The sequence below is a fragment of the Lipophrys pholis genome (assembly GCF_963383615.2).
Source record: "Lipophrys pholis genome assembly, chromosome: 14".
NCBI lineage: Eukaryota > Metazoa > Chordata > Actinopteri > Blenniiformes > Blenniidae > Lipophrys > Lipophrys pholis.
In genome coordinates this window covers 23187349-23211284 of record NC_137633.1, presented here as the reverse complement: position 1 = coordinate 23211284, position 23936 = coordinate 23187349, and the positions used below count along the sequence as shown (strand labels likewise).

General features: G+C 44.4%; 2 protein-coding genes across 2 annotated transcripts in view; one reads left to right on the top strand and one right to left on the bottom strand.

The window, feature by feature from the left end:
* asap2a (ArfGAP with SH3 domain, ankyrin repeat and PH domain 2a) overlaps positions 1-19688 on the top strand; it is a 71615-nt gene extending 51927 nt beyond the window's left edge. The window contains exons 8-28 of the mRNA XM_080480518.1: positions 1798-1873; positions 1961-2047; positions 4094-4197; positions 5542-5611; positions 6295-6382; positions 6686-6734; positions 7113-7279; positions 8674-8807; positions 9338-9432; positions 10720-10909; positions 11046-11131; positions 11442-11557; positions 11955-12022; positions 12106-12213; positions 13192-13417; positions 13594-13746; positions 14119-14224; positions 14669-14727; positions 14845-14924; positions 15744-15863; positions 17803-19688. Coding sequence (XP_080336644.1) covers positions 1798-1873; positions 1961-2047; positions 4094-4197; positions 5542-5611; positions 6295-6382; positions 6686-6734; positions 7113-7279; positions 8674-8807; positions 9338-9432; positions 10720-10909; positions 11046-11131; positions 11442-11557; positions 11955-12022; positions 12106-12213; positions 13192-13417; positions 13594-13746; positions 14119-14224; positions 14669-14727; positions 14845-14924; positions 15744-15863; positions 17803-17877 — 2257 coding nt within the window. The 3' untranslated portion in view covers positions 17878-19688. The remainder of the gene's footprint in view (positions 1-1797; positions 1874-1960; positions 2048-4093; positions 4198-5541; positions 5612-6294; positions 6383-6685; positions 6735-7112; positions 7280-8673; positions 8808-9337; positions 9433-10719; positions 10910-11045; positions 11132-11441; positions 11558-11954; positions 12023-12105; positions 12214-13191; positions 13418-13593; positions 13747-14118; positions 14225-14668; positions 14728-14844; positions 14925-15743; positions 15864-17802) is intronic.
* A 404-nt stretch (positions 19689-20092) lies between these two features.
* Positions 20093-23841, bottom strand: itgb1bp1 (integrin beta 1 binding protein 1). The gene is made up of 7 exons (XM_080480086.1): positions 23683-23841; positions 22305-22419; positions 22108-22186; positions 21897-22027; positions 21706-21798; positions 21145-21294; positions 20093-21052 (listed from the first exon to the last, which is right to left on the bottom strand). The coding sequence occupies exons 2-7, from the start codon at positions 22374-22376 to the stop codon at positions 20981-20983; spliced, it is 597 nt and encodes a 198-aa protein (XP_080336212.1). The 5' UTR covers positions 22377-22419; positions 23683-23841; the 3' UTR covers positions 20093-20980.
* Positions 23842-23936: the final 95 nt, after the last annotated feature.

The window sequence follows — 23936 nt, the reverse complement described above, 5'->3', positions numbered from 1 at the left end:
TTTACCTCCTGAATCCACTTTTAGCAGTTTTGTCCATTTTACCCATTTTTTTAGTCTTTTTAGTCGGGAGAGAAGAGACCTTTTGATGGATGGTTTGGCTTTCAAAGTATATAAAGATACAATAGAAATGTTTATTTACTTACTGTGATGGAAAACAGATTTCAAACATTCTTAAAATTTTGCCCAATGTTGAATATTGGCATTAAATATTTGAGGAAAAATCTATTTTGTGTTTCAAAAGGTGCGGTTGCAATAGACCGTTTTTGTTGATTGAAAAACTAGAAGAAAAACTAACCAAACTAAATGATCTACCGTTTCAATATGTCCGTTTTCAACATTGTCTGTATCAAAGTCGAGACATAACAGAGAATGTGTTCATCAGATTAATCACTGGTCATAGAGAATCATCACTGGTCCCACCATGAGCACACAGTAGATCTCTCACCCTGGCTGTCGTGTTCCCCACGAGTCTTCCAAACTGTGGAGGGATCTTATCCCATTCTTCTTGACTTACTGCTTTTAGTTCTTTGATTTATGCTTTGAAACAGACCGCTAGATAATCCACTACAGATTTTCAGTGGGGTTTATGGCCGGGGATTGAGCTGGATTCTGTTTTCCTGCTACTGGGCCTGGATGTGAGGCAAGAGGCATTCACATTGAAACAATCTGCTTCGAGCTCGGCGGGACAATGCACGTGCAGAGGGGAACATGTGGGTTTCAAGAATGGAACAATACTTGACGGAGTTCAATGTGCCATCAAAGACAATGGCCAACACCTCAGCAGTCACGCCTCCCCAAACCGTGACACTGCCTCCACCATGCTCGACAGCAGGCTGTGTGCATGCTGGACGCGATGCTTCGCCCTCGCATCAGCAGGAGGAAGATGAAGCTGGAAACTGGTCTCATCTGACCACAGAGTCTTCTTCCACTTCCCGGCTGTCCAGTTCTTGTGTGCTTGGGCCCGACGCTGCCGGGCTAACCTCTGCCTCTCATTGATCCAGAGCTTCTGGACCGCTCTGCAGGACCTCAGGCCATGAGTTAAAAGTTGTTCCACATGCAGTGCGGGTGGAACGCTGGACACCAGTTTGGCTCCTGAAGCTCCTGTTGCGTCATTCAGTGGCTTTACCTTCACATGCGGATCAGGATGTGATCAGTTCTTGCTGAAGGAACACTTGGACGCCTAGATCTGGGTTTGTCCTCCAAGCTGTTGGTTCGTCTGTATTTCTGCTGAGGGTATCAACTGCTGAAGCACTGAATCTGCATTCTGGCTGCAACTATTACGTACCTTCCTGGCTGAGAATCTGTATCTGGAGTTTCTTGTTTTAGCCATTTTTGTCTCTGAAGAACTTTCAAATGTGTTGTAGACACGAAGCACGGCAACAAAAATAGTCATTTGATAAAAATAATGACCTTCATTAGTGGATCATTAGTACCAAAACCCTTCCCCATCACTAGTACCAAAACCCTTCCCCGTCACTAGTACCAAAACCATTAGGATTGTTTAGGATTTTGGCTGTGAGTAAACTAAAATTTATTGCACGTGAAGCCCTAAGAGTGATTAATCCTAATGCAGTATTTCACAAATGAGTCTGAAAGCTTTTCTCCATCACTGTATGATTTAATGAGAGCTTCAAGGAGCCAGTATAGAGCTGCTGTCGAGCCACATGTGGCGCCACAGCTGCAGGCTGCAGACCCCCGCTGAATCAAACCCCTGCACTAATATGCTGTTTTTATGTTTCAGCCCTCTGAAGCTGCTGTGTTCACACCCTGCTGACTGATGAACCTGCTTTTCTTCAGTTTCTTTCAGGACGGTCTGAAAGCTGTGGACAACCTCAAACCTTCCATAGAAAAACTGGCCACAGATTTACACACGGTGGGAACAGGCAGAAAATACTTCTTTAAAAAAACTTAAAAAAAAAACTTTCTTAGTTAAACATTGATTTAATTAATTTTTCAACAGATAAAGCAGGTGCAGGACGAGGAGAGGAAGCAGCTGACGCAGCTACGAGATGTCCTGAAGTCAGCACTGCAAGTGGAGCCGAAGGAGGTAGCACATGCACACACACACACACACACACACACACACACACACACACACACACACACACACACACACACACACACACACACACACACACACACACACACACACACACACACACACACACACTTTTGAAAAGATAACTTGATAGGAAAAACATATTATTACTATATTATTAATATAATAATATTAAAACATAGTATTAAATAGGGCTGTCGAAATTGACGTGTTAACCTGGATTAATCAATCATCATAATTAATCTGATTAAAGTTTTTTTAACACAGTTAACCCTTCTGCAGCTCAGAATGACTCAAAATCCACGTCTCTGGCAGCAAATGTCGAAGTCACGTTACTGCCGTGCATGTGCAGTTGATCTGGTAATGATGAAACCAAATGGATATGGAAGACGCTAAACACCACGTTGGTCCTCTCGTTAGGAAATTTGAGTACAAAAACCCCCAGAACAGATCAGTCAACGAACATAAAGTATCAAGCACACTCTGCATAGCGGAGTTTTCTTCTCACTGAAGCTCTTCCAGCTTTAAGTCCCACATTAACATGAAGCAAACGTCAGTCTGGGTTCTGCTGACTGCTCTCAGCTCTCCTCTCTGACAATGTCAACAAGTTGGTTTCTCTTAGTAGCTGCTGAAGGCGGAGTAACAGGAATATTAATGTGGATAAATGTTTGTTTTGAAAAATAGAAGTTTTATGGTAACATGGAACGTTAAAGGTGTTTAATAAACATGTGAAGTGCAGACTTATTCCATCCTGTCTCTTTGCTCATGCAAAGTGAAATGTGATTAATGTAGATACAAAACGAATGATATTTAATCCTGATTAATCAAAATTAATCCAGAGCAAGCCTGTGAGAAAAGTAAAATTTATCTTAAACACTTAAAACCAGTGTAATGAATAAAATATGAACATTTAATGATATTAATAATTAAGAAAAAACTGATGTTTAAAAAACCTGAAATAAAAACAAAACAAAAAAAAAATTCTAAAAAACATTTTTTCATCTTAATTTCTATTATAAAAATTTCAAACTGTTGCAAACCACTGCTGTAAGATGAGAGGTTCCGTCTCTGAATATAAAGAGTGTAACTGTGGGTCTCATGTAGACTCGATGAATTAAAGAGGCGTTGTCCAGTGAGTGAAACCTGTTAAATGTGTCCTGCTTGGTGCATGTCTGAGTGAAACTGAGGTGATTTAAAGTGAGCGGTCGCCGTCGGGCTCTGTCAACTGTGAAATAGCTTGGAGTCTCACCTGCAGATTGTTTCTCTTCTCTCCCCGCTGCCTCCTCGTTTTCTCACACAAGTCTAGGAGAGTAAGTGCATTTCTTGGAAAACGTTTCTGTGGCTGTTTGCATTTTGTCCTCAATGTGATGAGTCTGCGGTTAGATCCACTCCGGTCTACATACAAGTGCATTTTGAAAAAAAGAAAAAGGACATTGTTTTGTTTTTCACCACTAAATAGTTTCAACAATTTTATTTTAAATCCATTTGTGTGGGATGTGTTAATAATATGAGTGAAAATTTGTTTTCTGACATGAAAACAAAAAGAAGTGAAGAAATATGTCAGTTCATTTGTGGTAAATCTAGATTATAGGAATTTAAATGGAATTATGGTAAGAATGAACTGTTTGAGATGCACCTGTATTTTACTTCTGGGGCTGCTCATTCAGGAGTGTCTGGTTTGTTTTCTATCTTTCTGTAAGTAACTTGCACTGCACTTTAATTCTTTTAGGTTTTCTTTATTTCCTGCAGTGTTTCCATAAATCCAAAAACATCCCCCATGAAAAACCGATGTAGACGCTCTTCTTTCCTCCTTATTTTTCTTCTTCCTGTCATGTGTACAAAATGATTGAGGCTAAGCAGCAGGAAGCCAACAGTAGTTTTTTGTTTTTTTCGAAACAAATCCTCAGTGGTCCAGAAGCAAAGTGAACGCTGGAGCAATTTCCTGCCTCTGTAGTTCCTGTGTGACTGAAGTGCTCTGGAAACCGGGTGAAACGCGAACGTTCTCCCCCTGACCTGCTGCACTTGTTTTCCCAGGATTCCCAGGTGCGGCAGAGCACCACGTACAGCCTGCACCAGCCGCAGGGCAACAAGGAGCACGGCACTGAGCGCAGCGGCTACCTGTTCAAGAAGAGTGACGGGTGAGTTCACGCGTGGCTCGGAGCTGCACAGCAAGTGTGTGTGTGTGTGTGTGTGTGTGTGTGTGTGTGTGTGTGACTGGGACAGTTTCACCCGTTTAAGACCGAGAAAGAAAAAACCTTCAGCGGAGGATCGTTACGTCTTCAGTGGATTGTTTCCTGATCAGTTCGGTGGAAAGTGTCTCAGATTATACCAAACACATTTATTTATATTTATTTATAAGACTGGTGTTTTTTATTCATTCCAAATGTACATTAACTAATAAGAAAAATGTACAGAAACATAAAAAGCTGCATATTAGAAGAGGATAAAAGGTTAAACTCATTAGTTCTCACACCTTAGTCAAAAAGCCTCTAAAAAGTTTAATTACTGTTAATAATTCCCTATGCTGAATACAAAAACAATGAATCCCATAGAAACAGTGCAAACATCTTTTTAAACTGTGCTCCAGCTGCACTTTCACAGTTTGGGCATTATTTTAGCTGTAAAATGTTCCACAAAGTCTGTACATCTTATTGATTTTCAACAGTACAAACAAGTTTGAATGCTTATAGCAGATTTCCCATTGATTGATTAATGGATTTTTTACCTTAAAGGTCCCATATTTTACAGTTTTTCAACAATGTTGATGTCAGAGGTCCAACAACATAGCATTCAAAGTGTATTTCCCCAAATCCCGCCTTAGTCCTGAATATCAGCCAGTCTAAAAGTCCCTCTTGTGAACTCTTCTGAGAACGGGCTGTTTCTGTGTCTGTACCTTTAAATGCTAATGAGATATGTCTGGCCACGCCTACCCAATGTTTGTTTTCCTGTAGCATTTGCAAGGAGAAAAAATGCTTGTAATTTTAAAGGACAGAGCTCATCTGTTGTGGGAGGGTCAAAGTGAGTATCCTCTACCAGAGGGTTCACTAAAAAGTGGAGCAAGTGAGGAAGAATATAGACTTTCTTCACTTTTCGGGCCGCATACACAGACGCTGAGGACACGGTACTATTGGAAAAGCATTATAAAGCAAATTTTACATAATGTAGGACCTTTAACTATGAGTGCACTGCTCAGCCCACATCTCATAATTAATGCATGTGAACTCTACTCGTAACATGTGATCATAATAAATGTTTGATCAGGATTGTCTCTGTGTGTGTGTGTGTGTGTGTGTGTGTGTGTGTGTGTGTGTGTGTGTGTGTGTGTGTGTGTGTGTGTGTGTGTGTGTGTGTGTGTGTGTGTGTGTGTGTGTGTGTGTGTGTGTGTGTGTGTGTGTGTGTGTGTGTGTGTGTGTGTGTGTGTGTGTGTGTGTGTGTGTGTGTGTGTGTGTGTGTGTGTGTGTGTGTGTGTGTGTGTGTGACAGGCTGAGGAAAGTGTGGCAGAAGAGGAAGTGCACGGCTAAGAACGGATACCTCACCATCTCACACGGCACAGTAAGATCATTTGTGTGTATGCGTGCGTCTGCACTGTACATTGGGATTACTGTGTATTCTCTGATTAAAACACAGACTTCGATGCAGCCTCTCTTTCTCTCTCACACACACACACACACTCACGCACGGACACGTGCACTTGCCTGTCTGTAGGCCTCCTCCCTCGCTGGCTGTTATCTTCACCCATTAACCCTCAATAAATAAGCGATAAACTTCCACCATCACGTCTGGAGGTTAAAATCCTTCTGGCGTCGCTGCTTCAGCTGATGCTGCGTATCTGTTTACCATCTCATTTATTATTACATCACAGAGTATTATCTGAGGATATCACAGCTAAAATCAGTGTAAAGCACCGTTATAATATATATATATAAAATATTATACCTATGTAATATCAGGTAAAACATTAAACTCAATCACACAGATTTTACCATTTCTAGCTTAAGAAATCTTTCAATTATATGAAGTTCAATCTGGATTTCTGTAAAACGTTAATTATATTCCATTGAGTAGCACTGCCGCCGTTAAGTATTATTTGCTATAAAGTTCAGAAAATGTTGCTTAAGCACAGTATTTCATTGTTTATTATATTTTGAAGTGAAATGCATTCAAACAGTTATCAGTGAGATAACTTCTTCTGTCTTACCTCTCTCTCTCTCTCTCGCTCTCGCTCTCACTCTCAGGCAAACCGACCACCAGCTAAACTCAACCTGCTCACCTGTCAGGTCAAACACAATCCGGAGGAGAAGCGGAGCTTCGACCTCATATCACGTAAGTGATTGTTCACACTTCAGTCTTCTGCTCCTCCATGAGTTTTGTCAGGCTCACGTCACGTCAGGAGGAATTCTGCAGCACATTATTGAGGAGCTGCTTCACAAAGTACAGGTTCACACCATCATGTACCACTCAAGAACCGAAGATGTAGAAAAATAGAAAAATGTAGAAATCTTTTCACATTTATGTGAAAGTATCTGCACAGGAAGCAGTCGTTTTATTGTGTATTAGAGAGATGTGCTGGGATAACAACAGAATGCAGGTTTCTCTGTTAAACTTCTCTTATCATCCACCTTGTAGACGACAGAACGTATCACTTCCAGGCCGAGGACGACCAGGACTGTCAGATGTAAGTGTGTGCGTGTGTGTGCGCGCGTGCGTGTGTGTGTGTGCGCGCGCGCGTGCGTGTGTGTGTGTGTGTGCGTGTGTGTGCGTGTGTGTGTGTGTGTGTGTGTGTGTGTGTCATGCGTCCTATTTAGCACCTAACACTTCCTTTAGCACACCGCCTAGTCCTTCTGCTCCTAGTCTTCCTCCTCCTGCTCATTAACAGATTTGTACTCCTCTTCCTCCTTCTGTCTTCCTTGTTCTTCTCTTTTAGCTGCTCCTCTTCCAATAGAACTTTATTCTATATATTTTTTTCTTTTATGAATGTCTAATTGTATTAATCTCCTCTGTCTCTGTCTCTCTCTCTCTCACACTCACTCCCTCCCTCCCTCCCTCCCTCCAGCTGGATCTCGGTGCTGCAGAACAGTAAAGAGGAGGCGTTGAACCAGGCCTTTAAAGGCGACCATCATGTTGGCGAGAACAACATCGTCCAGGAGCTGACCAAGGCCATCCTGGGGGAGGTGAAGAGGATGACGGGAAACGACGTGTGCTGCGACTGTGGAGCTCCCAGTGAGTGAACAGGCTGTTTCCACCCACAGGATCTTCATGTTTTTACTGTCTCCATCACGTGGTCCGGAGCCCCGGATGTCCCACAGACACTAAACTTTGAAGAACGCAGCCATAATCGGCATGTTTGTGTTTCGGTTTGATGCCAAATTATGCTCACATTCACTGGAAAGTAAACTCTTGAAAAAGGGCCCGGTTTGGGCTCGATGCCAGGAATGTATTTGAGGACTTCCTGAGAAATCAGTCTGGAATTGTTAACATGTGTCGGCACACGTACTGCATGAAGAAAAAAGATCTAGAGATGATCATGTTAGTAGGATTTAACAGCTGATGTCATCTAAAAGTATGAACACATTCAAACTTAATATGTGGTAACTTCTTCTAGTTGATTTTCAAAACTAATAGGGGAACTGATGAAAATCAAAGATTAAACATCATTAGGTGTACCTAGAAATATACTTAAGAATATATGCTTTTATAGTAGATTGATTTACTCACAGTCATATTGACGCCGCTGATAGTATTTTGTTTTGTTGGGGGAAAATACCTATATCATACAATGTGAAACCAAAACGACTGCTCAAGCGATGTATTCGTTCAGCATTACAGTAACTGAAATAATTAAAGCTCCTTGCAATTCAATAGGATCCTACGTCCTTTCACTGCTCAAACCGTAATTATTTAACAACACTCACCTGAGAATATTTCTATTTCTATTACATCCAGTCAGTCTCAGAACTGATTTTTTTTTTTTTTGTTAAAGTACCAGAGCAATGTACCCATGTAGATTTTAAAAAGCTAAAAATGTGTAAATTAAGTGTATTTTTGATCTGTGGAAACCTTTCAACAGATTTGATTACAAATACTCACTTTGAAGTTTTGAAATAATATTATTGGGTGGAAATAAAAGAAAACTGCAGTCCAACCGAAACTGTTCCGTCAGCGTCGCTGTGATGTAGTTTACACATAAGTTCTATAAATGTAAATGTGCGATGCACATAAAAAGCAGAAGTCGATCCTCTCCATCCTCCATACAGTAAAAGTGACTTCCCTTCTGGAGCAACTCCTCTGTAAATTACTTTTCCTCAAGCTCGTGAAATCCTCTAAATATTCCCCGGAGAGCCGTGAAATGTCCTCCTGCACATGTACATTTTAACACGGTGTGCAGGGGACACACACACACACACACACACACACACACACTGAGGCCAGACTTCATCACAGTTCCGCTCGGTCACTTTCCCCTCTCTGTGATGGAGCAGGAAAAAACGACAACCTTCATGCAGATCTGAACTTTCCACAAGGACATGAAAGCTGCAGCGACGCTTCTGCTTTAGTGTTGGTCTCCACAGTTTGCTCCTGTTTGTTCCTGAATGCTAATAAATGATCCCTCTCAGATCCGACGTGGCTCTCCACCAACCTTGGCATCCTCACCTGTATTGAATGTTCGGGGATCCACCGGGAGCTGGGCGTCCACTACTCCCGGATCCAGTCCCTCACGTTGGACGTCCTCAGCACCTCAGAGCTCTTGGTGAGTCCTGTCTGCTTACCGACTCTTGTTATTCTCACTGAGCAGAGTGAGAGTGCAGGATGCAATAATGAGCGTGAACCCAGGCGGGAGGTGGGAGTGGGCAGCAGGATGGAGAGCCTCCGCTGGAAGACTCTGAGAATAGCTGAGATGAGCTCTTCTAATCTAATCTAAGTGTGGTGCAGAGATTTACAGCCCGGGTTACGATCCAGATGAAATACTTCCAGTTTCCTCGACTTCTCACTCAGAGCTGGAAGTCTGTTGATCTCCTGCAGAGTTAAAGAAATGTTCTGAATCCATGTGTGTCGCACACATAATGACACCATCAGTGTGTGTGTGTGTGTGTGTGTGTGTGTGTGTGTGTGTGTGTGTGTGTGTGTGTGTGTGTGTGTGTGTGTGTGTGTGTGTGTGTGTGTGTGTGTGTGTGTGTGTGTGTGTGTGTGTGTGTGTGTGTGTGTGTGTGTGTGTGTGTGTGTGTGTGTGTGTGTGTGTGTGTGTGTGTGTGTGTGTGTGTGTGTGTGTGTTCTCCACAGCTGGCCAAGAATGTGGGGAATGCAGGCTTTAATGAAATCATGGAGGCTTGTTTGAATGCTGAAAATGTGGTGAAACCCAACCCAGCGAGTGACATGTAAGTTACCACACACACACACACTCCCTTTGTCCTGAGCTGTTTTCTCTATCCACCTGCTGCACTTCACTCCTTTCACACATTCGATCTGTTGTTGCACTGAAACAAACTTCATTTTCAAACTGTGATTAAATAATCTTTATGATCAATATTTTTTAAACTGTATAGTTCAGCTGCCTGTCCGCAGGCCTGTTGGAGATTAAAATTACTGGATTGATTTAGATTTGATGGCTGTGGAATCGTCCACCAAAGTGCAGTCTGAGAGCTTCTGCCTTAAAGATCTGGGCGTTCACTATCAAAGTGTGTTTTAGTATCAAGAAACTAAATGTGTAAAATGCTGCCGAGTCTCGTCTGTGATGAGCCATGCAGAAAGCTCTTTTTCTTTGCTTTTTCATACTTTTATATTTAAAGTTTTCTTTATCACAGGAGGACCGACATTGACCCGCATATTGTGTTACCTGATATAATGGTGAACTGATTGATTCAGGTTTGGTAGGATGAAGGTTATTATTATCAGATGAAATTAATCCAGATTACTGTGCTTTGCTCATCTGCCTGCACCTTAATAATGCATAGGTTTTATATGGCGCCTTTCTGGACACTAAAAGACGCTTTACATTGCAATATTCATTCACCTCATACCCGATGGTGGTAACCTCCGTATGTAGCCACAGCTGCCCTGGGGCAGACTGGCGGAACCACTCACCCTCACACTGCATTCACCCAGGCAGTTTGAGGTTCAGTGCTTTGCCCACTTGGGCATGTAGGCAGGCAGAGATGGGAATCGAACCTGCAACCTTCCGACTGGGAGACGACTGCTCTACCAACTGAGCCGCCTTGATGTGGAATATAATTTCCTGATCGTTTTGACTGAAAGAAAACATTATTTGGCATCATAGGTGAAGTTTTAGGTTGAAGTTACAATGATCAGCCATAAAATTAAGACCAGCACTCCGACTGTTTCTTTATCGTGGCTCCTGTTGCCAGGGAGATGAAACAGGCGGCAAATGAACATTTTGTCCACAAAGATGTTAAAACAAAAAAATGCACACCTGCAAGAATTTGAGTTTGATGCGGAATAAATTGTGATTGCTATTCAATCCAGTCAGATGATCTCCAAACCTTCAGCTGCAGAACGTGACGAATCTGCAGGAGCGACGCTGTTGTCAAGCTTTAAGTTGTTAATCAAAAATCCGGAAAAGGGTGTTTTAAATCACATTGTTGATACCTAAAGTGTACGCAGGATGAGACAGCTGCAACCAAACATCTGTGTGTTGTCTCTTCCAGGCAGGCGAGGAAAGACTTCATCACGGCCAAATATACAGAGAAACGGTTTGCCAGGAAGAAGTGTCCCGACGCGGCGTCTCGCCTGCACACGCTGTGCGACGCGGTGAAAGCTCGAGACATCTTCTCCCTCATCCAGGTGTACGCTGAAGGAGTGGACCTGATGGAGCCCATCCCGCTGGCCAACGGACACGTCAGTACTCCAAACACCGCAGAAATCACGTCCTCTTGCATCTCGTGCTCAGTCACTCAGATGTCTTCTCCTCCGTCCTCTGCGACCCTCCCAGGATTTCATTCCACCCGTGTTGTTGTTGTTGTTTTCATTTCAGGAACAAGGAGAGACGGCGCTGCATCTGGCTGTCCGGCTGGTGGACAGAACGTCTCTTCACATCGTGGACTTCCTCACTCAGAACAGGTAAACACGCCGAAGGAACCGAGGAGTCAGTGAGCTGCCACGGCATTCAAACATCACGGTGAAACCTGCTGACTCAGCATAGATACATCGATACACGCATAGTTTAGTGCATGTAGAATCAGACTCATCCATAGTCTCACTCACACTGCTTATAAAGTTCTCACAAATATACTGTTATGTACATTTCCTTTGGTTTGGGGGTCTTCCAGTGTTTTCCTGGGCTGCTGGCGTTGGACAAATGAAGTAGAGGTTCATCGTATTTCCTCACTGTTTGACTAAAGTATTTTCTTCTCCATGTGTCCCCTGGCAGTTTGAATTTGGATAAGCAGACGGCTAAAGGCAGCACGGCGCTGCATTACTGCTGCCTGACGGACAACAGTGAGTGTCTGAAGCTGCTGCTGCGAGGGAAGGCTTCCATCGAGATCGGTGAGGAAACACAACGAAGAACCACCGTGAGGAGTTCTCCACCGTCTCCTCTTCACACTGTACACGGTGGAAGAATGTATTAAACCCTGGGTATACTGCCTGACAGTCAGTACTTTAACTAGTATTCTGACATTGATGGAGGAGTTGTGTTCGTATGAGGCCTCTCCCCCACAAACAGCCTTCAGGTTTAATTCCCAGACGATTTGCTCTCACAACATGAATCCGTGTGCTGCGAGGCGAGAGCAGCCGGACAGAGAGCAGAGAGCTGCTGAGCTGTTGTGGCAACAGCTTTAATCGCACGTTTCTCACGTCACCGTGACAAACGAGTGGAAGAAAGCTGAGTGAGTGTGTCTGTGCTCACCTGGACTAAGCAGTGACGGGAATGTTTCTGTCGCAGCTAACGAGGCCGGCGAGACGCCGCTGGACATCGCGCGGAGGCTCAAACACCTCCAGTGTGAGGAGCTGGTGAGTTTAATGTCGTAGACGCAGCTCCGTGGACCGACATGAGGGCGGTCAGCCGCTCACGCCTGTGTGTGACGTTTTGGCAGTTGAACCAAGCGCTGGCGGGAAAGTTCAACGCTCACGTCCACGTGGAGTATGAATGGCGTCTGCAGCACGAGGACCTGGACGAGAGCGATGAGGACCTGGATGAGAAGGTGAAGGAAATGAAAAATATGATGGAAGAGAACCTTAGCAGGAGCTGTTGTGGTTTAAAAAATCAGCCTGTGGAGCTGTGAGAGATTTCTTCAGAGGGTCAGATAGTTGTTTTTTTTTACTGGTGAATGAAATATTGTGTTCTCATGACGGACAAGCTGAATTTCTTTCTTCCTTTGTGCTAATCAGTACATATGGGGAATGAGTCACTCCCTCTGGATTCTCTTTGTCTTTTTGTCTTCTTGCTGCATGAGAGATAAAGTGGGTTTTCTTTTGGCGCAGTAGATTTGATTTGCATTGTAATTTAGAAAAACACATTTTTGTCCGATCTATGTTTGGAGGAAACGTCTCCTGTATTTGTAGAGCCTTGATGTTTGCATCTTTTCTTTTGATCTGAAAGAGTTTTTTGGGATTATTGCAGAGATTTGACGCGCTGGGGTTTGATAACGTTGATCTTATTTTCATCATTATTTCTCTGGGTGGTGAGTTGAGGGAAGTGTAACCATTGTGAGCATGTTAGAGGAGGCGTGTCAAACATACAGCTTGTGGGCCAAAATCATCCCAACATGTCATCTAATCCAACCCATATATTTACCTTACTTAATCTAAAATGTACAAGTACATTAACTGCAGTTTTTCAATAAACCGAACTGTCTGATGTCGGCCGCAGTGGAGGTCACGGGAGAGAGAGCGAGATCACAGGAGGACTGAATCTGATGATGTGGAAAAACAGACAATTGTCCTCACGAATGGTTGTAAATTTGATCTTAGGAAACTAAACATGTGATCGCAGAGGGCCGCTGCAGTGGAAGTGCGTTATTTTACCGTTAGCATACTTAGCTTAGCATCAGATTCACATTGTACGTTGCATTAAGGCTGCAGAAAAGAGCTGGAAGTGACAAAAATGTCTATTGTGATCCAATAAGTAAGTATGGCCTGAACCTGATCCGTCCTCTGACCCCTCGCTGCCCCCCCCCCAGCCGAGCCCCCACCGCAGAGACGAGCGCCCGGTCAGCTGTTACACCCCGGGCAGTAACTCCCACCTGCCGGGCTCCGCGTCTCGCGACGGCGTCGGCCTCTCGAAGGACAAGCAGCGGCCCTACCTGCCCAACCTGGTCAACAACGAGACGTACGGCACCATCCTCAACGCCACGCCGCCTCAGCCCAACTCCACCTCCGCGCCGCCGCTGCCCCCCAGGAACCTGGGTGAGCGAAGTTTATCCTTAAAAAGCATCCTGACATGAGCGTGGCTTCTCCTCCTGTCTCGTGGGAGAAATGAGGATTACAATGAACATTCTGCTCTTCTCTCCCGACCCGGATCAAATACACCGTGTGTTCTGTCTGTTGTTCTCACATCCATCCTCTCCTCCTCCACCCGTCAGCCCAGCTCTCCGGCCTCGGGAGCCTCAGTCAGTCGCCGGCGTCCAGCAGCTGGAAACCCGGTTCTTTAGACCTGATGGGCCGCCAGAGGTCGTCATCCGACCCCCCCAACATGCATCCTCCGGTCCCCCCGATGAGGCTCACGTCCACTGCAGGTCTGGAGCCCTGCTGGCCGCCTCGCTGGACATTTAGCACCGAGTTCATTAAACGGAGAGAATAATGAAATGTTAGCACGGTTTTGGTGTGTGATGATTTAATAGTGTCGTGTTTTTTAAATCCTAACAATAAAAGATAGAAGATGCAAGGCAGTGACGATAGATTATAAAAGGACTATTAAGAAATAACATCATCACTGAAAGTCAGTCGGTCTCATGTTCAAGGCATCAAGTGTTTGTTTTTAAGAGTGAAAAGTTGTTTCTTCATCTTGGAAGCATTTTCATTAATGTGAAGAAAATAAAGTGTGAAACAGACGGAATGAACCTGGTCCTCTGTGTGTGTGTGTGTCTGTGTGTGTGTGTGTGATCCAGGTCTGGGTCTTCCTTCTGGGTCCAAGATGGAAGCTTTGAGTCTCCAGTCCAAGTCTGGCCCGGGGTCGCTGGGGTCCCGGGCTGCGCCGCCCAAATCTCCAGCCGGGTGAGAATTTAAACGTGTTCATGACCTTTCTCACACTGCAGCTTCTACACAACAGACCACTCTTTGTTTCTTTTTGTCGTCAAGCTGATTTTGATATTGGACAACGATGGTAAAACGTTTTAGATATCGGATCACGATTCCATTTCCATCCCAGCCAACCGGACCTCTGAATCCCTGGATTTAACCTCACGTGGTGGAAACCAGCCCTCCACAACCTCCAAAGAGGAATTGTCTCTTCTTCTCAGCCCGTTCGGAGGGTTTTGTTACCGTTTCAAACTCGGTAACACTGTTTGAGTTTTCTAGAGGAATGAGAAGACGTGTGCCAGACCAGTAATGACTCTCCCACACCGCCTTCCTCTTGTCTCATTATGTCCCGCAGGGCTGCAATAAATCTGTAACCGAGCTCTTGATGAGTGTAACTTTTTATCTTTGTTTGATTCACAGCAACGACAAAAGCTTCAGCAGAGGAGTTCTGAATCGAACAGAGTCTATTGAACGGGCGGGTGAGTCCAACGGTCCAGTTCTCAGGAAGTTTCTCTGTCTGTCCGTCCCTGTTTCTTCCCTGGAAGCACAGAGAGTTTCGTTGTGCTTGGTGACATAATTTCCTTTTCCTATTCCAGCTAAGGAAGTGCCAGGATGTCCCCAGAACTCTGTGGGTCACTCCCTGCCTCCAGCCCCCGTGGCGAGGAAGGCCTACCCAGTGAGTGCCTCTTCCTCTTCCTCACTCTCATTTACTCTGTCACGCACATTCACTGCCAGCTTCTTCTCAGTCAGGCTTTGTTCCTTTATTAGTGTCGAGTCCTTCCTTCCCCCGTTGTTCACGCGTCTCCAGCCTCAACTGAGGAACCACATTAAATCCTCAGTCAGGCTGAGTTTCACCACTTGAGACAAAAAGAAGATGAATTGATTCATTTCTTCTCATCTACAAACTCTGGAGAGTCTCAGCTTTTTCTCAGATGCTCATTCATGTTATTGCAGAAGACCGAGCCTCCGGGAGTGACGTCTCACTGACGTCATCTCCTCGACACATCTAAAATTTAATTCTGCTATATTCACTTTCTAATGGTTTTCCAACAGTAATAATAATAATGAAGTGAAGACAGTCTGTCCTCTCTCTCTCTCTGGCTTGTTTCAGTTTTTAAAAAGTGTGTTGCTCCAACCAGCCAATCAGAGATCAAACCCTATATAGTGTCATCGGGGGTTTAGCCAATCCCAATCAAGGTAGGCCCTCCCTTTGACGCCTCCCACGATTGGGCAGCTCTGCTCTGGCACATGGCACCACGAGAGAAGGTACTTCCTCCTCTTGTGGGCGGAGCCAGTCCAGCTCGCACAGACACAGCAGATTCTGAATGCAGCTCCTATGATCCAATATTCAACTGGAGGAAAATCAAGGAAAAGTTGGATCTGGGGCGATAAACTTTGAATGAAATGTTTTTGGACCAACGAGATCCATGTGAGAGTGATGAAAAGCTGGAGAATATTAGATCTTTAACGGTTTTATTTCTCTGTGGCTCCTCAGAAGTCGAGGCCGAAGCGAGTCAAGGCGATCTACCACTGCGTGGCCGACAACCCCGACGAGCTGACGTTCTCGGAGGGCGAGGTGATCGTGGTGGACGGGGAGGAGGACCAGGAGTGGTGGGTGAGTGTCTGCAGGGGGGGCGAGAGGATCACTGCTGATGAAGCAAAGACCCTGAGTCCATTCTGCCTCCTTCTACTACTCCATCTCCCTCCTTTCCCCTTCCTCCTGTTACTCCTCCTCTTTCCCTCCCTCCTCATCTTCCTCCCTCTTCTTCCCTCCTCCTAGTCCTTCTACATTTCTTCCTGCTCCTCTTTCTTCTTCCTCCTCTTCCTCGTTATCCTCCTACTCTTCTTCCTCTGTGGTGTCTCTCGGGTGAATGTGGAGCAGCTGCAGCTTGTTTTCTTCCAAGTCGTCGGCTCATTTGACCGTATTTAGTCACTTTCTCCATCCCAGCTTGAGACTGCAGTCCCTCTGAGGTTCCCCGTCGTCCCCCCGAGGTCGTCCCAACCCCCACCCCCACCCCACCACCACGCCGCTTTTCTATCGTGCGTCCAGCAGCGCCGTCGCTCTGGAGGATTCGATTCACAGTAACCAGGGAGTTACACAGAAAACAGACCTGTGATCTCAGATTCTCAGTTTCATTTAGAAACACTGACTATAAGAGGAGTGTGAGGAAGATGTGCTGTTGGCGGCAGACGCTGTTTAAAAAACGCAGTTGTCAGGTTGGATTCTGTGTTTTCTGTTCATGTTGGATTTATTCACGCCAGAGTCGAAACGTGTCCGAGCTTTTCTTCACTTTCAGGTTTAAACAGCATTTATATTGATAATAAGTTCTGTCTTCATAACAGCCAAAGGTAATCAAGTTGTGACGTAGACTGTGTAACCTTAGATGGTGTTTGTTAGGGAGTAATGCAATTGTTTTCCCATTTTGATTCAATTTTGTTTTTTAAAAATCCTGATAGCTTTTCAGTTTGATTCCAGAGATGTTTCCGGGGTCTGCAGCTTTCTCCTACCAAATAAACTTCGTCTTCATCCCTTAGAATAAAACCGACGCAGCTTCTCAACATCATGTAGTTTTGCTGAATAAACCAAAGCGGTAGTTTATGCCGCATTTATGAAATCAAAGAACAATGAACTCTAATTTCTGATTGTCAAAGAAAAGTTGATTACTTTTCTTTGACGATCAGAAATGAGCACACACCAATCAGCCTTAACATTATGACCCCCTGCCAGCTCTTGTCTACGTCACATTTTATTCCATTTTTCCTTAGAAACAATAAAACATGATTAGCAGAGGTTGATTTACTCAGTGGGCGAGCAAAGAATACACACACGAAGCAGGTTGTACATTTCAAACCTTAAAAGCAGATTTAAAATTGACTTTTCTGTGGGATTTGAATGAGTGGAGGTCAATGTAACTACAGAGGGAGGATGAAGATGATCGATGTTCCAGAGGAACAGGAAGACGTTCTGGTCACTTGGTCGAGGGGAGATTTAGTCAAAGATTTCTCCCAGGTTACGCAGATCTGAAGCAGTTTGATCTGTTAGATCAGTCAGGTTTCACTCCCCACAAGCATCAACGATCCTGCTGCTGCTTCGCCTCCGTTCCTTCCTTGGGTCAGTTCAGACTGCGGCCGTCTCTGACCGAGTCGCCTGGCTCTTACCAGCCTCCTACAAATCATTCCAAACGTCTGTTTAATGCTTCGAACACGAAGATTTTAAGAACAAAATGTTCACTAACACGTGCCATGATAAGGAGAGAGAATAGAAATACTTTATTAATCCCAGAGGGACATTCTTGAAACGTGTGGTATAAAATCCTCCGGTCATAATGTTATGGCTGAATGTGAAAAAACACACGTTGGGATTTTAAGACCCAATATTGAATCATATGAGTGAAACATGTCTTGTTTCAAAGTATTTAGTTTGGTTTAGTGGTGTTTTGGTCTGTTTAAGTGTTTTAGAGTTTTTTTTTTAAGTTGTTGTAAACAGTTTATTGTGTTCATGTCTCCTGTGGTGACCTCTGACCTCTGACCTTCCTCTGTGCTCTGCTCTGCAGCTGGGCCACATCGAAGGCGACCCCATGAGAAGAGGAGCCTTCCCCGTCACCTTCGTACATTTCATCGCTGACTGAACGCGGCTCCGGGTCTCAGGACGAGACGCTCCGCCATCAGACCACCAACCAAACACCCTTCATCATCTTCCTCTTCCTCTCCGCCGGCGTCTCCACTGAGCGCGTGTGCGTGTGTGCGCATATGTGTGTGTGTGTGTGTGTGTGTGTGTGTGTGTGTGTGTGTGTGTGTGTGTGTGTGTGGGTGACGGACACTGACTCTAGAATATCAAACTGATGATTGTAGTGAACAACCTCTCGCAATAAATGCACTTTTCTCGTCTGTCTTCAGCTCCAGCGTTAGACTTCCTCCACACTAAAGGTCGTGTGTCCAGGATTGATTGATTGATTTTTTTCAGAGTGACGGAGACGACTGAAGGTGTTTGACCTTACTAACGACTGTAAATGTGAACTTATTCTACATGTGACATTCCTCTTCTGTGCATGAGCTGGTATTTTTTTTTTTTTTTACTTCTGCTTCTAGGTGAGACTTTCCAGAGCTGTAGTCGCCCTCCGTGTGGAGGTTTCTCTAATGGTGCTAAATGAACCCTGGAAGATGTTAGAAGCTGCACCGGGGGTAGTGCTTCCCCTCCACCCCCTGGTCTCTAATAATCCTGTAGCATCCAGAACTAATCTGAAAGACGTGAAATCAGATCTGCTGCTGTTGGTGATTCCTGCAGCTCCCGACCCTTTATAGGACTCTGGAGTGCAACATGAAACACATTAGGATGTAAACAATAAAGTGAATCAGATCTTACACAACCAGCCCAAACTTTTTTTTTTCTAAATTTCCTAAAGATGATTGAACTCAGTGCTTGTTTAGCTCATATTATCTTGGATTCTGTTCTTCTCATTAACTTTCTGCTGATAGTTTGAAGAACTCTTCTCTCCCGCCTATTAAAGAGTTAAAAAAAAGGCTCGGCTTTAAATGCTGCAGGCCGATGTCGCTGTGAACTTCTCATCTCGGTGTCCGATGTTCTCCAGGATCAAATCAGATGTAGCAGGTCATTTAGGTAAACATTGAAGTAGCTAAGTAGTTTTCCGTTTTACACTTCCATCGGTCAGCCGGCGGGGCAGAATCTTTGGGCCGCATGTTTGACACCCCTGGGTCGCACTGACAGCAGCTGGAGTCTGTCATCATCTTTCTGCCGAGTCTGAATCCTCAGGCTGTCTTCACCCGTCATCTGCCTTATTCGAGAAGTAGCGAAGTGTGAATGTGAACGAGTGTTTGTGTTTGTGTCATCGGCACAGAATAAGCTGCGGGTGAAGAGTATTAAAAATAGAAGAAATAAACGAGAGCGTGGGAGAGTTGACTTGTGACTTCAGCGGCCTCCTCCTGCAGGCTGTTTTTAGATTGCAGTGAAGCTTCATATCGCGTCTCCCAGGACGCAGACGCACCGGTTCATGAGAGAAAACTATGAAACGCCGTGTAATTGAAACTTCCTCGTAGTTGCAGAGCAACTCTGTTTCTGTTCATATTGTTGATATTTAGGCATTTAACCAGAGAGAAGCATGTGAACGATAGCTGCTCTTCATCGTGTTTATTTTGAACTCACTGGAAGATTTAATCTATTCTTGTAAATAATTCTTTTTTTTTTTGTGGATATTTAAATGTAAAAAGAAGAGCAGAGTTAAACAGAGCAGTTGGTGTCTTTTAATGCACTGTGGTGATGAGCAGTTAGAGAAACTACTGTGTGTGTGTGGGGGGGGGTGCACAACAAGATCAACTCCAATCATTCTCATTAACTGTCTGTTGCTCACTACATCAACTCTTTAACTCTTGTACAAGTAAATGGGAAAATGAAACTGGAATAATAAACTATGACGTACAGCCGATGTGTGTTTTGTGTTTCTTTAAGTTTCAGGATGAAATTTTTTTCACATAATGACACCAGCTACACTCCGGAAAGCACAAACATCTTTACAAACTGTTTGTTATTCAGACTCACGGCAACATGATGCATCAAGAGCTCCCTCTGATGGGGAACATTTCACCAGCAAAACTCAGAGAATTTGATAATCTGCCATTTTAAAAAAGCTCTTAAAGCATTTTAAATATTTACTTCTGGCCTCCAGTTAAAAGAAAAAATCTTTTCAATGCACCAATGAGCTAAAATGTCGTAAAAGATTTGGAATATTTTAGTTTTTGTGTAATCGATCTAAATGGGCTTTTATACTCTTCTAATTCTGCATGAGGGCTTCCACCCCTGGAAATAAATACACAGCAACATAGAAAATATGAGTTTCGTTACAATCTCGGTAACATGTTTTTTATTCTTCACATCCAAACATGAAACTCAACAGTAAAGCTGAGACACGGCGTCCCGTCAGTTTCTTACCGTCACACGTTTACAACGGGAGCAAAGTGGAAACGACAGCAAGAGAGGCTGAAGGTTTATTATTTGACAAGGTGATGGAAAGTTCGTACCAAAACTGTAAAGAGATTCTTCAGCTTGTTAAAATGTACCTGTGTCAGTAAATCAACGTGTAAAGCAGAGATGTAACAATCACAAACAAACACAACAGAAGCTTCGGGTACCAAAACCCTCATCGGATATCTGCTGTAAAAAAAAGCTTAAAAGCATCAAGAAAATGGATGAATCCCACAAATGAAACACAGTTAGAGGTGATCTGTCACGTTCCTTCAGAAGTACCAATACGTTAGACAATAACAGGTTAAAGATGTTTCAACGAATCTGTACCGTGGAGGTTTTTCACCTCATAATGTCTCCCACTACCGTCTAAAGCAGTCAAACACACCAACATGCCTGCAATCAAACAGGTTGTTGAAGGTGGAGCTGGAGAACATGCACTCTGCACAGAGAGACTCCGGGCTGGAACCGATGCTGGTACCACGACGTACATCACAAATATGATTCAAGATCCCTCCCGTCTCAACGTGACTCCGCACCACTGGCTTCATCTCAACACGGGGAGAAACAGGAGGTGACAAAAGCAGGGTATGTCCAGGGAAATGATTCAGACGAGTTCACAGTAGACGTGCTCTGGCCGCAGGGCGAGAAGACTTCTCCACCAACGCAACGGCAGGAACCTCGTTTTCCTGCAATCTTGTTGCAAAGAGATAAAGTTGGGTTTCCGCTTCTCTCCTCCAGCTGTCGGCTGAACCTCAGGACTTGTCTGACGTCAGAGCGCAGTCGAACGAAGTGGACAGCACCTTGCAGATGGACTGAGCGAGTTCCTGCTCGGACGGCAGAGAGAGAGAACACACAGATTAAAGAGTTTGATCCGTCTGATCAGTTGGTCTCAGCTCAGATGTGAGGCGTGGCTCACCGAGCTGCTGCACTGGTAAACCCAGATGCTGCACAGCTGCTGGTCTGTGTCGGTGGTCTTCAGCGCCAGCAGGTTCTTCCCGGCGCCCAGCCCGTCGTCGTAACACAGCATCCGCACGATCAGGTAGAGAGGGTGGCGATGCAGCACGTCCTGTTCCAAACACCTCATCACTTACACTGGAACTTCACTGCTTACTGCTCAGTTAGTGCCTTTTTATCTTCATATTGCTTTTTTTTTTTTTTTTAAATCTCACAGATCTGCATGTATTCTGTAATATTGGATTTATTTACAGTGACAAAAATTAAAGAGGTTAAAAAGTGAAATTCCTACACTTCCTGTTACGATTCTTTCAGGTTAAACTTTTATTTCCTTTCACAATAACATGACAGCAACTTCTATCTCGAGCTGACTACAAGAAATGGCAACGAATAATGAACATAAAATGGGTAGAGGGGGATGAAAATACAGCTGATTCAGCAGAACCACAGGAAATGAAGCAGTATTTATGAATGATGCTGCAGAGTGGATGCAGCGAGCCTCCAGCCTCTCGGTTCCACTCACACACTGCTCCAGCGTGGCCACTTTGACTCCGTACTTGGAGACTCCCAGAACCATCTCCTCCTCCCCAGGCACAAAGGGAAGCTTCCCGTCTTGCTGTGAGAAGCAAAGGGAGATTTATGGAGCGATAATAACATCAATGAACAACGTGCATGTGACTGCTCGACACCGTGGAAGCTGAGCCGTCCTCTCACCTGAGCAGCGTCGATGTAGTTGATGAGGTCCAGCGGTTCCTGAAGCGTCTTGCTCATGTCGAACTGCAGCTTCTCAATGGACCCCACATATTTGACCCGAAACTCGGCACAGGTCTCAGACGGGCTGTTTCCTGCAGAGTCAGAGGAAACAGGCCAGTTGGACGAGACGTGACCGCGACGTCCAGACGAGTTCACCTGCGGCGGCGCTCACCTGAGCTCTTGGTGGAGTCCGTGTCCAGACTGGCCACCGTGCTGGACCTGGAGAGCCCCCCCAGACTGGAGTCCACCGACTGCCGAGACCAGGACACAGTGAAACAACCGTGTGTGTGTGTGTGTGTGTGTGTGTGTGTGTGTGTGTGTGTGTGTGTGTGTGTGTGTGTGTGTGTGTGTGTGTGCGCGCTCCTCCACCTTGCTTTTGGTGCTGATCTCGCTGCTCTGCGAGCTGCTGCTGCTGTGGCGCTTTTTCACTTTTCGAAACATCCTTCACCATGACGGACACGTCGACCCTGCAGCCGCCGCAGACCTGCGGCGTCACAAACCACAGAGCTGAACACCGAGCACAGCGCCTTCCTCAAGTCTCCAACAATCAGAAAATCCTTTTCACTCTTACTGCAGTATGAGAATGTCATGGTTGTAGGAAGAGAAGGGGGTTAAATGAATCTTCTTCATGGATGTTAATGCATCAGAGCAAACTGGATCTGCTTAAATTGTTTTGTTTGTGTAAAACACACGGGAGGAATGGCACAAGACCAACATGTCCACATTACAGGCTGTAACAATAATCATAACAATAAAACACGTGAGAATGTTTTATTATGTGAAGATATTTGAAAAATCTCACTCAATGATTTGGAATGAATAGTGACTGATTCTATATCATATTTACACACATTTAGCACAAACAAGTTTATAAAAATATAGTCACGACAATGTTGAAAACTATATCTCAACACGAGAAGCGACAGTTTGTATATTTATCTGCACATCACTCCCACAAACAATTGAGTTTTGTGTGAGAGAGAGAGAGAGAGAGAGAGAGAGAGAGAGAGAGAGAGAGAGAGAGAGAGAGAGAGAGAGAGAGAGAGAGACGTTAAACATCAGTAGTTTACATACTTTAATATAAACAATATACTAAGATATTTTTACAAATACGTTATGAATGTGTTCCCTAGCCTGTCGTCGCCCGAGCACGTGATCTGGCGGGTGTTATTAAATATGTATTACACCTGCAACGTCAAACGTTAGCTATTACTATTGAATAATTCTACAAATAATAACGCATAAAGGAGTATAAGGTGGGGTTTCAATAAAACCTTTGGAGTAATGCCGATTCAGGTACTTTATTAGTTAGTTTTTTCTTTTATTTAGGTTTAGTGTTACCGTAGAAACCACAACAGAGCGCCGACGGAGTTCTAAACGGGGCACTAAATAGCCAGGAAACGATTTGATCTGAAACACCTGCTGCTGTTATAAACTCGTGCAAAGATAAATATAAATGTGTGTGTGTGTGTGTGTGTGTGTGTGTGTGTGTGTGTGTGTGTGTGTGTGTGTGTGTGTGTGTCACCATCAACAGGTTAATTCTGACTCAAACATCCGTTAATACGTCAAAGTGCTTTCCAGAAATGAAGCTCTGAACACATCGCAGCAGAAGATTGAAAGAAAAGAGAAGGTGTGAATAAAACTGGACGTTAAACGTTTCATCCAGAGACTTAAAATTCAAAGCAGCGAGGACTTTAACAGGAGCCCGGCCAACACACACCCACTTCAATACCGTGAGCCAACTCACCCGCAGCCTGCCACTTTACCCCACCACAGCTTCAATGTACCATTTAGAGTGAATTTAGTCCAAATGAGCGTTTTATTTAGCTTCAGTTTCACTTTTCGCTTCACTTTCGTGTGGCAGCTACACCCAGCGCTCTTAAAGGGGCCGCAGCGAAAAACGCACAGCACTCCCAGAGAGCCCAGAATATATTGACATTTTGATAAATAAAAACGCTTTATATGAGAGAGAAAATCAGTAAATGTCTTCAATTCCGCTGT